This window comes from Nycticebus coucang, chromosome 16 (assembly GCF_027406575.1).
Source record: "Nycticebus coucang isolate mNycCou1 chromosome 16, mNycCou1.pri, whole genome shotgun sequence".
NCBI lineage: Eukaryota > Metazoa > Chordata > Mammalia > Primates > Lorisidae > Nycticebus > Nycticebus coucang.
Window position 1 is genome coordinate 6,597,247 of NC_069795.1, and position 14,798 is coordinate 6,612,044.

Genomic DNA, 14,798 nt, shown 5'->3' on the forward strand with positions numbered 1-14,798 from the left:
TTGAGTTATTCTTCAGTTACTTAGGGTACAGACCATGCTGGATTTTTGGTTTTGTTCTTTTTTTTTTTTTTTTTTTTGTAGAGACAGAGTCTCACTTTACCGCCCTAGGTAGAGTGCCATGACATGACAGGACTCACACAGCAACCTCCACCTCCCGAGCAGCTGGGACTACAGGTGCCTGCCACAACGCCCAGCTATTTTTTTTTTTTTTGTTGTTGTTGCAGTTTGGCCGGGGCTGGGTTTGAACCCGCCACCCTCGGTATATGGGGCCGGCGCCCTGCTCACTAAGCCACAGGCGCCTTGTCTAATACATTTTTTCATTTTCTTTTCATAATGTGTCCTCCTTAAAATATTTCATTAAAAAATTTAATTGGTTAATGTTTAAAATTTGTTGCCATGAGGTTTTCACATTTTGTATCTTTTGTTTACTTTCATAAAGATAACCTAGATATTATCCACAGTTTGTTTTATGAAAGGCTAATCAGAATTTTGTTGTTTTTTAACAGGTGGGATAATACTGAGATTGAAAAACTTAGTCCATGGGATATGGAACCAATTCCTGATAATGGTATATATTTGTTAAATAATGAAAATATTTTATGCTTATGTTTTTAATTTTTTATTTCGCTAGTGCACATAGGGCACATTTGTATCCTTTGATAGATACATTCAAATTACTTTAGAAACTGAACTCTTACAAAAGAAGACAATAAGAGTATCTGTTCTGTTAATTCTTAATCCCAGATTCTAGCTTGAGTCTGGCTATCATTTCTCATGTAACCCTGCATTAAGCTCTCCTGACCTCCTTCATGAGGCTGCCACTCCTTTTCTCATTCTTGCTCTATTACCCATGTATTCCTTCAGGATCTGATTTGACTTCCCGTCTATGTTTTACGCTTACCTCAACTTGTCTTATCAGGGATTGTCTGTTCTTTTCCTTTGAGAAGTAGACGACTGTGAAAACCAGCCTTTTCTCCATGCTTGCCTTCCCGCTGCTGTCACCTTCTGAAGGGCCTGGTATTTAGACTTAGCTCATTTCCTTCAGTGATTTTAGTTTTCTCCTTCCTTCCTTCCGGCAAGTTTGAAAATGTGTCTTGTACCTTTCATTTGCCTTTATCAAACATTAATATTTTTATTTTTTTTAAATATATATTTATTTATTTGCATATGTAGTTTACACACGTGCCATAAATTCCAATATAATAAAAAATAACCTTAACGGCTCTTAGACACATGGGTCTTATATATCCCAAGCCAAGTCCTGCAGTGGAGGTAGCACGTGTTCCTATTTTACAACATCTCATGGGAGGTAAGTGGTTAAGGAGGACTTGAAACCCAACCAGGCCTGACACACTGAGACCACTCCGAAGGGACTTCCGTGGGAGAAGACACAAATCTATATAAAACCTTTAACATTTAAAAGGATCACATTAATTACAACAGCTTTACTGAGCTTGGACACCCAATAAATTACACACTTAACTCTGGGTACTTGGAAGATTATTGCACAGCTCCTTAACTGATCCAGTCAGGACAAATGGTCACTTCCCCACAACCAGAATCAGCGCATCTCCTACAAGGACACCAGGGCTGTCGCAGGCTGCGTAAAGTAAACCAGTAAAGTAGCATTATTCTCACAGCTACGTTCACTTCAGTGTCATGTTTACTAACATGGAGCTTTCTGAATAGAGAGGCAGAGGCCCTGCCTACTCAGTAAGAAACATTTCCTGTAATGCTGTATATTGAAGGAGGCCGTCAATAGTAAAAATAGAATTCAGTAACATATTCCTGACATTGTACAGCAGCCCTGGCTCAAGGATTTCTCCCCCTACATGATTCCTAGGACTATTTGCTATTTGATTCTTTATTTTGGCTACTTGATGGTTTTGATGAATTTGCTTTGATCCAGGGGTATTCAAGTACTTCTTTGAGAGTCAGCCTCTGACTTGGATTATGCTTCAACAGTCTTGAAATAAGGTCTCTGGCTCTCTCTGTTACAAACTTAGGAAATGTGAATTCAATTCGTGATATTCTTTTGTAGGTCTCTTGGTATGTGTTTGCCTCAAAAGGAGGCTTCCCAACTAAAAATTCATAGCAAAGAACTCCCAGGCTCCAGAGATCTGCCTTCTCATCATGCACCCGACCTTCAGTCATCTCAGGGGGCAGGTAGTCCAGGGTGCCACAGAGAGTGGTTCCTCCTGGAGGACGGAGCATGAACCGACCAGCCAAAATCTGTAATCTTCAGCTCTCCAGATGATCCCAGCAGCAGGTTTTCTGGCTAATGTCTCTGTGAATAACTCCCTTTGAATGGCAGTAAGACAGGGCATTTGCCAGTTCTGTGATATAAGTAGCAGTTCTCTGCTCATCAAACTTTGAAAGTTTCTGGAGTTCTGTATAGACTGTTCCAAGTGGCGCATATTTTAGAATTAGGTGAACTCTGGTGGCATAATGGAAATAACCATACAGTTTGAGAATATTAGGATGCCAAAGATGGGACTGTATTTCCACTTCTCTTCTGAGCTGATGCTCCATTCCTGCTTTTTCCAGCTGAGCTTTAAACAGCACTTTAAGAGCCAGGATAAACTTGCTTTGTTTTTCTCTTGCCAAATAAACATTACCAAACTTTCCTTTACCTAGTGGGCGACCAATTTCAAAATCTTTCAAAGCTCGTTGCCCCTTTTTTTTTTTTTTTTTATTCTTCATTTTTCTGTTTTGATGTCACTTCTTCCTCAGGATTATTCCCAGGTACTGCTGGCTGGGGCTGCTTGCTCTCCTGGGTGCTATTCAGTGGCTTAGAGACAGGATGAGATATGCTGGTTGCCTGTAATTGCTGCTGCTTATGATTCTGAACTGGTTTGTGACTGGAGATAAGCTTTTGTGCTTGAGAAGGAATGCGCTGGGAGGAATTTGAAGGGCACAGGACCCGCTGAGCCTGACCAGGTAACAAATTCTGACCAGAAAACTGCTGGGTCACTGGAATGTGTTTTAGACCATCAAGTGGCAGCGTGGCTTTAACAGGCCCTGAAATGCAGTTTTCTTTTGATCTGTCCATGATGCCTCAGATCCAAGTCCCCAAATCCTCTCAGCTCTCCTTTATTGGATATTTTAGTAACTGAATTATTTTCCTCTTGCTAATTTTTTAAAAGGTCTTATGTATCTCTTGCCTCTATTTTTTCACTATCAAGCTATCTTTTGTCACTAGTGTTTATTCATTTTATATAAAAACACATATTATTCCACAGCTTCATCATTTCAAGACATGTGAAATTTTTCCTCCCTGAGATTTGCTGTGCCTGCTCCAGAGGCCAAGTCCTTTTCCTTTATGTTTTATTCTCTTATATCTCTATCAACCATTGTGTAGCTTTGGAAATAGCATTTTTTTTCCAATAACGGTACTCTGGAAAGTCACCATTGACTGTTAGTATCTTTTTTTTTTTTTTTTTTTTTTTTTGAGACAGAGCCTCATGCTGTCGCCCTGGGTAGAGTGCTGTGAAATCACAGCTCACAGCAACCTCCAACTCCTGGGCTCAAGTGGTTCTCCTGCCTCCATCTCCCAAGTAGCTGGGACTATAGGTGCTTGCCACAACACCCGGCTATTTTTTGGTTGTAGCCATCATTGTTGTTTGGCGGGCCCGGGCTGGATTCAGACCTGCCAGCTCGGGTGTATGTGGCTAGTGCCTTAGCTGCTTGAGTCACAGGCACTGAGCCTACTTTGTGTGTGTGTGTGTACTAACTATAGGAAAAGACCTTTTATAATATATAAAGCATATAGTACATAAGTAAAAGCTAACATTTTTTAGGTCTCAAAGAACTCCTTTAATCTTATTTTGAGGTTGATGCTTTATTGTGAAATCTACAGATGAAGAAACTAAAGCTAGAGAGTTTTAAGCCGTTTGTCTAAAGTCATATCTAGAAAAGATAGGAGCTTGGAGTCTATGTAACTTGAGCCATCTGGCTCCAGCCAGTACATAAACTGCTCTTTATAGCTACAGCTATCCTTACTGTAAAGGGTATTACAAATCAGTGCAAACACTTCTATTATAAAGAGCTCTTACATGTTTTTTTTTTTTTTTTGAGACAGAGCCTCAAGCTGTCACCCTGGGTAGAGTGCTGTGACATCACAGCTCACAGCAACCTCCAACTCCTGGGCTCAAGCGATTCTCCTGTCTCTGCCTCCCAAGTAGCTGGGACTATAGGCGCCCACCACAATGCCTGGCTGTTTTTTGGTTGCAACCATCATTGTTGTTTGGCGGGCCGGGGCTGGATTCGAACCCACCAGCTCAGGTATATGTGGCTGGCGCCTTAGCCACTTGAGCCACAGGCGCCGAGCCAAGAGCTCTTACATATTAATGAGACCAGTAAATCTTTAGAGGGGCATGAGTAAGCAGAAAAATTAGGAGGCAAATAAAGAAGTATTTTCATCTGTCAGATTTTAGATCAAGAATTTCTCTTCTATTGATGTTTTTCTCCTTTTATTTAAAATTTTCAAAAAAAATCTGAGTACATGTATTTTATTTTATTTTTCGAGAATGTGTTCTTCATTTTAAGTTTTTGTGCTTTAAAAATCTTTATTTTGAGGCTGGATGTGGTGTGCAGTGATTCACACCTGCTCTTTGGAAGGCAGAGGCTGGAGGATTGCTTGAGTTGAGGAGTTCGAGAGACCAGCCTGTGTAAGAGTCAGACCCTGTCTCTATAAAACAGAAAAATTAGCTAGGTGGGGTGGCACTGTGGTTGCTAATGTTGGCTGCTTGGGGTTAAAGGTCACACACAGGACAGTCATCCTCATCAGGATAATAATAGGCTCGTTGATGTTGTGTACATTTGCATAGCATGTCTTGTGTGTGTGTGGGTATGCAAACAGTTATATGTAGTCCCAGCTACTTGGAGAGGCTGAGACAAGTAGGATGGCTTGACCCCAGAAGTTTGAGATTACAGAGAACTGTGATGATGTCACTGTACTCGTAGCTGAGGTAATAGAGAGAGACTCTCTCTTAGAAGCAAACAAAGGAAAAAAACTTCATTTTGAAATAATCGCAGACAAGATCGGGTGTGTTCAGGGTGGTATGGCTGTAGACAGTTTTGAAATAATTTCAGACTTAAAAAATGTAACAAAAATAGTACAAAGAATTGCCAGCTACCTAGATTTCCAATCTTACGCAGCTAGCACAATTTAGTTATCAAAATCAGGAAGTTACACTGATGTTAGTACTCTTATTTAATCTATAGATTTTATTCAAATTTGTCATTTCACTAATGGTCTTTCACATTTTAGATTTAATTGCCGTGTTTTCTTGGTCAACTTTAATCTGGGATCCCTTAGTCTTTCACTCTTACATGACCATGATGCTTTCTTTGGAGGACTGCCGAGCAGTTATTTGATAGAATTTCTGTTGGATTTGTCTGATGTTTTCTCTTGATTAAATCCAAGCGTTGCATTTTTGGTAAGTATGTCAGAAAAGTGATGTGTGTCCTTTGCAGTGCATCATTTCAGGAGGCACAGGTGTGTCCTGTTGCTGGGTGTTAATACTAATTTCAGTGGCATCTGTCAGGTTTCTCCCCCTGTAAAAGTATGTACTTTTTTCTTTGTAATTTTTGTCTCATGACAATGTATTTATATGCTACAAATAATCCTTTTCCTCATGTTCCATACACTACTTTTAGCATTTCTTAATGATTTTCACTTGAAATAATTACTGTGGTGTTTCCCAAATAATAGTTTTCTGTTTTCATTTCCTTTACATGTATTAGTTGGAATTTTACTATCAGATGGATCCCTTTTCTTTCTTTTTTTTTTTTTTGATCACCTTTCTTATTTATTTACATGAATATATACTCACATTTTTGTAAAATACGAAAATCTTTACTCAGTTGCTGTCATTAATTTGGTTGCTACATTATCAGAGATTTGGTCTTTAGGAACCCCTTCAGCTTTCTCCTATGTCCTCTTGATGTTTCTTTTCATCACTAGAGTATTTTCTTACTTTTTGCTATTGAGGGCTCTCTTAATCAGGCAGTTTTCATGGAGCCATGGTTTGTTTTATTAATCAGTGGTATTTAGAAACCAGGATATTTCTTCTTATTGATGAATAATATTCCATTGTTTGTATGTACCACATTTTTATCCATTCATTAGTTGGAATTTTTTTTTAAATTTAAGGTTTTAATTATTATTGGTAGAGTGCCATGGTGTCACTGCTCACAGCAACCTCCAGCTCTTGGGCTTAGGCGATTCTCTTGCCTCAGCCTCCCGAGTAGCTGGGACTATAGGTGCCTTTCACGATGCCTGGCTATTTTTTTGTTGCAGTTTGGCCGGGGTCGGGTTTGAACCCGCTGCCCTCGATATATGGGGCCGGCACTCTACTCACTGAGCCACAGGCGCCACCCTATGGTTTTAATTATTATAGGTAAATAATGGTTGTATATCATTAGGATACATGTGATGTTTTGATACAGGCATATAATATGAATTAATCACATCAGGGTAATTAGGGTATCCATCACCTCAGGTATTTATCATTTCTTTATGTTAGGAACATTTCCAGTTCTATTCCTTTCTTTATTTTAAAGTACATCCTAACTTATTGCTGATTATACTCACTTTGTTGTGCTATCAACTATTATTCTATCTATCTATATTTTCCCTATTGCCTTCCTAGCCCAGTACCCATTATTCTACTCTCTGTCCCTGTGATCAATTGTTGTTAATATTTAGCTCCCACATGCAACTGAGAGCATGCAAGATTTGTCTTTCCATGCTTCACTGACTTTATGTAACATAATGTTCTCCAGTTCCATCCAAGTTGTCGGAAAGGGCAGGATTTCATTCTTTTTTATGGTTATGTAATAGTCTATTGTGTATATAAACCACAGTTTCTTTATTCATTTATCAACATTTAGGTTGATTCCATATCTTGACTGTTGTGAATAGTGCCGTGATAAACATGGGAGTGCAGATATGTTTTCAACATACTGATTTCCCCTCCTTTGGATATACTCATGTGCCCAGCTGAGAGATCTGCAAAAGAATGAAATCTGTATCTCTTGCCATATACAAAAATCAAATAAAATTGGATTAAAGACCTAAATCTAAGAACTGAAACTATGGAATTACTGAAGAAAACATTAGGGAAATGCTTGAGGACATTGGTCCAGGCAGTGATTTCTTGAGTAATGTCCCCAAAGCACAGGCAACGAAAGCAAAATTAGGCAGATGAGATCACATCAAGTTAAAAAGCTTATGCATAGCAAAGGAAACAAAGTGAAGAGACAACCTGTAAAATGTGAGAAAATACTATATTGCAAACTATCCATTTGACAAGGGATTAATAACCAGAATATATAAGGTATTCTTAACAGCTCAGTAGGAAAACAATCTGATTAAATTATGTGCAAAGGATCTAAATAGACATTTCTCAAAAAAATATACAAAAGGCTAATAGGTATCTGAAAAAAGTGCTTAACATCATCAGTCATCAGAGAAATGCAAATCAGATGAACATAAGATACCATTTACCCTGGTTAAAATGGCTTTTATTAAAGAGATAGGCAGTGATGAATGCTGGTGGGGGTGTGGGGGAAGGGGAACCCTTGCACACTGTTGATTAGAATGTAAATTATTACAGCGACTATGGGGAACAATATGAAGATTCCTCAAAAATCTGAAAAGAGGACATTTGGGTTTTTTCCACTTTATGGGTATGAATAATGCTGCTGTGAACATGTACAAATGTCTATTAATCTCTTGTGTTGGAGAGGCATTGCTTGCTGGTACTCCATACCTGGTAACTTGATACGTTTAACCTTTTGAGGAAGGACAATTTTCCAAAAAGCATTTTTGCCATTAATTTACATTCTTAACAGCAGATGTATATTTGTATTCTAATTTCTTTACATCCTGGATAACACTTCTTTTTTTAAATTATGCCTTTCTAGTATTTGTGAAATTGTATCTTATGGTTTTTGTTTGTTTGTTTTGTTTTGAACCTCAAGCTGTTCCCTGTGGCCTTACAGCTCACAGCAGCTTCAAACTCTTGGGCTTAAGCGATTTTCTTGCCTCAGCCTCCCAAGTAGCTGGGACTACAGTTGCCCGCCACAACGCCTACCTGGCTTTTTTCGGTTGTTATTGTAGTTGTCATTGTTGTTCTAGCTGGCTCACACTGGGTTTGAACCCTCCAGCCACAGTGTATGTGGCTGGTGCCCTACCCACTGAGTATGGGCGCCACCCAGATCTTACGGTTTTGCATATCTTTGATGGTAAATGGTATTGTGCATCTTTTCATTTGCTTTTTGGTCATTTCTATATCTTGGGAGAAATGTTTACTCAGATCCTTTATTAAATGGTCTGTTACTTTTGAATAACAATGTTCTTTTTCAGACACACAGTGTCTGTGGGCTTACTTTTTTTTCATTATCTGTTCACTGTTTTGGATAGTTTTTGTTGCTGTGTCTTCAAATTTACTTTTAGAATGTCTGATTTGTGGGCGGCGCCTGTGGCTCAAGGAGTAGGGCGCCGGTCCCATATGCCGGAGGTGGCGGTGGCGGGTTCAAACCCAGCCCCGGCCAAAAACCACAAAAAAAAATAAAAACTCTATTTAAAAAAAAAAAAAAAAGAATGTCTGATTTGCTTTTATCACTATTTAGTGTAATTTTCACCTTACTCATTTTTGTGTCTAAAAGTTGAACTTCAGTAGTTTTTCTTTTTTGGTATCTTCCATGTATAATTTATTTTATAAGCCTATAGAATTAATAATTATGTTTATGTCTTTTACGCTATTTCCAAAATCTGTGCCAATTCTGTTTGATAGATTAATGTTTCTCACTATGGGTATTGATTTCTTGATTTTTCACAATGCCTTGTAATTTTTTTTTCTGCCCAATATGATATGCAGGAAGTAATTTTTAATTTTATATCAGACTGTGAATTTTACCTTATTGATTGGTGTTAAGACACAGTTAAGTTAGTGGGTAACAGTTTTATCCTTTTTTTTTTTTATTGTTAAATCATAGCTGTGTACATTAGTACAATCGCCTGTACCCAGTTTTATCCTTTTTTGTTATGTGTGGTGGGTTTGGGAAAGTGCTCACCTTATAGCTAATTTCCTCCTCTGAGGCAGAACTGTTTATGTTGTCTATCCAGTGCTCTATGGATCATGAAGTTTTCCGGTTTGGCTGGTAGGAATAGACGGGATTTCTCGCCCTTTGAGCACCAGGCTTCCTTTTCTGTAATTTTCATTTGCTGCTTTTCCTAGCTTGTTATTTTTTCATATATATGAGCTGATCAGTATACAACGAAGTGGTTGAGGGGACCCCTTTGCAGCTTTCTTCTCTCCTTTGCTCTGCTCTGCTCTATGAACTTAAGCTTCCTTGTCTTTGACTCTCATTCTGTCTCTGGACCTTGTGTGATTTGTCTGGTCTTGCTTGGGTTCCTCTTCCTTGTGTCATGGCCTGGCTACTCTTTGAAGGCAAGCTGGGATAATTGGAGGGTTCACTTCATTTATTTTTATTCTCTGTGGGAATCCTGTCCTTTGCCTAGTATTCAATGTTTTAAACTATTGCTTTATGTCAGTGGTTCTCAGCCTGTGGGTCGCGACCCCTTTGGACCGTATTAAAGGTTCTCAGCTTTAGGAAAGTTAAGAACCACTGCTTTATGTCGTTTGTCTATTTTCTTGTTTGTTTAGCCTGAATGATACTTGCAGTTCCTATTATTCTGTCTTGTTCAGAAACAAACAAAAAATCCTCGTTAACGTGCTAGTTTCAGCACTTGCTCTGTGGTAGGCACCGTTCTGAGTGTTGTATATGTAAAATTCTCTCAACAACCCTTGGGGTGGAAACTTCTTTACTGTCCTTATTTTGCAGGTGTTTAATTTTTAAGACGTAGGTTAAAAATTTGCCCAATGTCATGTTTAGGTGGTATAGATAAGATTTGAACACAGATCCTGGCTTTGATAAACCAACGTTTTTAGCACTTTGTTTTGTTGCCTTCTCACACAGCCTCATTGTCTTTCCTTTTGATTAGACAAAATATTAAAAGTTTAACTCTGGAATAAAGTGTGAAAATACAAATATTTTGACTTGCGAAGGCAGTGGGATGTCTTTTCTATTTTATGTTCATACAGAAAGTAAAATTGAAATCCCTTTCTTTGCAAGAACATGAATTTTAAGCTCATAGGAATCATTTCCATTCATGCTTAAAAAATTTTCCATCCCTCAGCTAAAAGTAAGAATACAAAGAAGTCAAAGTTCTAGTCAAAGCTATTAAAGTTAAGAGGATTTACAGAAGAATTAAACTGGCATTATATAAAATTTATGTTTGCAGGAATTTTAACTGATGTATTTCTCGAGGAAAACCTGTTAAACATTCTCTCAATCATATGGTTTATAAGCTGTTAATGATGCTTGTCTGATTCCCTTCTTCTCCATTGGAACAGCATGCTGAGCTAACCTAATAGCCAACACACAATAGATGACATTCCTTATCTGTGTATTAGAACTCTTATATGATAAGTTAAAATATTTAGAACTTGCTGTGGGTTTTTTTTAGGGCGGGGGGCTTTCCTTCTAGGAGTTTCTTAAAACTCCTCCTTGCTTCATGTGAGCTCTTTCAAAATTTAGGAAAATAGCTATTTGTCGTGGTGGGATTATTTCACTGATTTTTGTCTTGACTTTTAAAAAAATTACTTTTTAGTTATGTATGTTTAAATTTTTTAATATTGCCAAATTCAATTGGTGTTTTCAGAGGCCTCTGTATTACATTTGCCTTTGAAGAACTAGACTAAAATTTGATAATGGCACCCTAAAATATTTTTAATTTTATTGGTGTGGGTAGATTGTGCCTGAATTTAATTCCTTGGGTAATCTCAAGAATTTTATAAGAGTTATACATTTGAACTCTGTTTTTGACTGCGAAGGTAACCTATTTTATAAGCTTTGAAAATTGAATTTCAGTGTAGTATACATTTGTTTTCTCAGTTCATTTTTTTTCTCCCCCCTTTCTGTTCTTTTTGTTGGAATCTGTAGTTGATCCACCTGAAGAATTAGGGGCGAGTATTTCTGTCACATCAGAAGAGCTGGAAAAATTGCTCTACAAACCTCAAGATGGTGAGTGGGGCCAGAAATCAAGAGATGAAGAATGTGACCGAATTATTAGTGGGATAGATCAGCTTTTGAATCTTGGTAAGTTTTTCAGGGTGAAAAGTTACATTTTCAAGTGTTTCATAAATGTATTTTAAAATAATAGCATAGGGCAGCGCCTGTGGCTCAAAGGAGTAGGGCACTGGCCCCATATGCCGGAGGTGGCCGGTTCAAACCCAGCCCTGGCCAAAAACTGCAAAAAAAACCCAAAAATAATAATAGCATAATTGAGGTTGTGTTCTTTGCCACACTCCTTATTTTACTTTTTGGTTTAGCCTATAATGTTGCATGCAGCTCCACCTTCTAAGTCATTTGTAGAGAAGAATCACTTGGAGGTAATGGATTTATTGATTAAAAACTTGTCTATCTTCCCTAACAGATATAGCAGCAGCTTTTGCAGGCCCGGTTGATCTAAGTACATACCCAAAGTACTGTACTGTAATAGCTTATCCAACAGATCTTTACACAATTCGAATGAGACTTGTTAATCGATTTTACAGGTTAGTAGAAACCTGCTTTCAAAATAGTTGAAAAAAAAGCTATTTGGACGTATCAGCTAGGATAAAGGAAGAGGTTGTGGAATTGGGAGCCGGTTAACCTTATTTTCTATTTTTCTCTTTCATTAAGAAATTGTGTTAGATGGCTATGAGTAGGTGTGGGTCAAACCAAGTGTAATATCAAATATCATGTTTCAATCCTCATGTCATCTGTTTTTATCCTTAGAAATTAATAAGTAGTGAGATATATGGTTTTTTATTTGAATATTAAATTCCTATTCAACTGCTTCATTTACAAATATTTAATTAGTTAACATTTGGAATTTGGCCTTCAGTGAAAGATAAATTTCCCAGAAGCATTAACCTTTTTTCTTTGGCTTCTAGAGCACTCTTAACTATAAAACTTCCTATTCTTAATGATTTCTATAGCAGTTGATGGTGTTTTATTTTTTATATTTCAACTACTTTAAGAAATGACCATTGTAAGAGTCTCCTCGAATCTACATTATTGATGTAATTTATTTCTGTAGTCAAACTGTGGAATGTGCATTCAAATCAGAAACCACTTTGCCGGTTGGGAGCAAAATTGACTGTTAGGGTTGATGATATTTAACATTTTCTTTGAGTTTCAACTGCTGTTTGAAAAGGGAAGGTTACTTTGTTAGTTTTCCATATGTGATTTAGTGATTTGTTAAAAATTTGGTTTCTAATTATTTTCTGTAGTGCAGTGTCCAGTAAATTGCTTATGACTGTGGTCAACTTGACAGTATTGAAAAGTATTCATTATTGCTTTGCACTTTAGTACGATTAATGTCATGCTGGTTTAATTTACATATTGAGATTTTTTTTTTTTTCTTTCAACTTGGTTTCTGTCTTTTCATTTTCTAAGCCCTAAATTGCCTACTTTATTTTGAAGGAGGCTGTCTGCATTAGTTTGGGAAATCAGATACATAGAACATAATGCCAGAACATTTAATGAACCTGGGAGTGTAATCGCAAGATCAGCTAAAAAGATAAGTGACCAACTTTTAAAATTTATCAAGTAAGTTATCTCCTAGATGCTGTATAAGACACTTTGCACATTGTACTCCTAAACATCTAGTTTTTTTATTTTCTGAACTGTACACTTTTAATGTTTCACTTAAGTGACATTTCTTTACATAGTTACTATAATTATAATTTTAGTAAAGAAATGGAAAATTGAATAATTTGGTTTTTCAGCTTGTTACAATTTTGAACTTATTTCATACAACAGTTGCCATGTGCTCTTCATCTACAGCCTTCCCTTAGGTTAACATTTTACTCACTGTGGTATATTTATAAAATGTTAAAATTAATCTTGCTATAAAATTGACTGTGTTGAGTGTAGGATTTATTTGAGTTTCACTAGTTTTTACCCCAGTATCCTTACATTGTTTCAGAACGCAATCCAGAATGCCTTTTACATTTAGTATTTTGTTTTCTTAGTCTCCTTTAATTTTTTCTTTGTATTATGACCTTACCATTTTGTGGACGTTGTTTACTTATTTTGTAGATTTTCTTGCTTTTCTTATGATTAGATTTAGTTTTATTGTATTTTGGTTTTTTTTAAATCTTATGCTATTATAGGGTACAGATGTTTTTGGTTACATGTATTGATTTTGTTATCTGGAGTCCGTGTTGTAAGTGTACTCATCACCCAGATAGTGCTTGTTGTATTGGTGAAGTAGGATTTTGCCCATGCTTGATTTTGCCCATGCCCTTCCCCCTGCTTGATTTCCACTGTTTTATTTCTTGCCATGCACATGTATACTCAGCACTTAATTCCATTTCACTACTTCATTCTTTAGATGCTTTACTTAGGATAATGGTTTCCAGTTCCATCCAATGTTGCCAAAGGCCTTGGTTCATCTTTCTTTGTGGCTAAGTAATATTCCATAGTGTATATTTACCACCTCCCAATTCACTGGTTTTTAAAACTGGCTTTAAGAAAAGGCCTAAAACCTAGGCAACTACCAGAAACTGCATAACCTAGCCCAAGAAGATACTTCAATCTTAGAGTTAGTTTTCAACTTAGGGGAAACAACAGATCACTAAATCCTAAGGAGTGCCCCCCACCCCCAACCTTTTTTTTTTTTTTTTTTTTTGAGACAGAGTCTTACTCCATCCCCTGGAAAGAGTGCCTAGGAATCATTGCTCACAGCAACTTCAAACGCTTGGACTCAAGTGATGCTCTTGCCTCAGCCTTCCAAGTAGCAGGGACTACAGGCATTTGCCACAGGGCAGTGCCTGTGGCTCAAGGAGCAGGGCACCGGCCTCATATGGCAGAGGTGGTGGGTTCAAACTCAGCCCCGGCCAAAAACTGCAACAACAACGACAACAACAAAACCCAAAATAAAAAAAAAAAACAGGCATTTGCCACAATACCTGGCTAGTTTTTTTCTATTTTTAGTAGAGACAGGGTCTTGTTGTTGCTCAGACTGATCATGAACTCAAGCGATCCACCCAGCTCACCCTCCCAGAGTGCTAGGATTACAGGTGTGAGCCACCCGAGCCTAGCTTTGAAGAGGATTTTTTGTGAAAAAGGGCTTGGTATATTAGAGATTAGACTCCCAGAACAATTCCACATTTTACTGGGAGCCTTAAAAAAGTTTGTCTTACAAGTAAATGATGGCTTTGCTCACTGACAGCATCATTACCACCTAACCCTCACAGTATAAAGGTGCTAAAGAATAAGATGTACATTTTTACTCACATAGCAACACATCTTCCAGCTTCTTTTTTACTCAGAAACAATATTTTCAAGAGACTCAGAAAAGCTAAACATTAGAAGATTTAAGAGTATCAAAAATTTAATTAAAATCTGCACATTTTCTCCATACATGAAAGGTAGTAAATAAATTACATTTAGGTGTCCTACTTACATATATATATATATATATATACACGTACACACATATATATTATTTTTTAAAATCAGATACTTCTCATTTAAGAGAAAGTAGAAATTATTTAAAAGGAGGAGCATGGGTAAAGGATGAGCTGTATATATTCAACTCAAATTACGTTAAAAGCCAAATACAAACAGAAGTGAAATTTTCCTAAAAGGAAATAAATATTCACTATTCCTCTCTCAAAGGAGGTAAAGCACACTAAAGAAAAAAAACTATCTGGATTGAGATTCTTTTTCAC

At 37.2% G+C, this 14,798-nt stretch overlaps 1 protein-coding gene and 1 pseudogene across 2 annotated transcripts in view; one reads left to right on the forward strand and one right to left on the reverse strand.

Annotated features, from left to right (window-relative positions):
• BRWD1 (bromodomain and WD repeat domain containing 1) overlaps positions 1 to 14,798 on the forward strand; it is a 127,646-nt gene that overhangs the window by 78,665 nt on the left and 34,183 nt on the right. For both annotated transcript variants that reach the window (XM_053564255.1, XM_053564256.1), the window contains exons 29-32: positions 507 to 568; positions 11,017 to 11,172; positions 11,510 to 11,630; positions 12,544 to 12,669. In XM_053564255.1, coding sequence (XP_053420230.1) covers positions 507 to 568; positions 11,017 to 11,172; positions 11,510 to 11,630; positions 12,544 to 12,669 — 465 coding nt within the window. The remainder of the gene's footprint in view (positions 1 to 506; positions 569 to 11,016; positions 11,173 to 11,509; positions 11,631 to 12,543; positions 12,670 to 14,798) is intronic.
• On the reverse strand, positions 1,741 to 3,140 carry LOC128567223 (aurora kinase A-like; annotated as a pseudogene).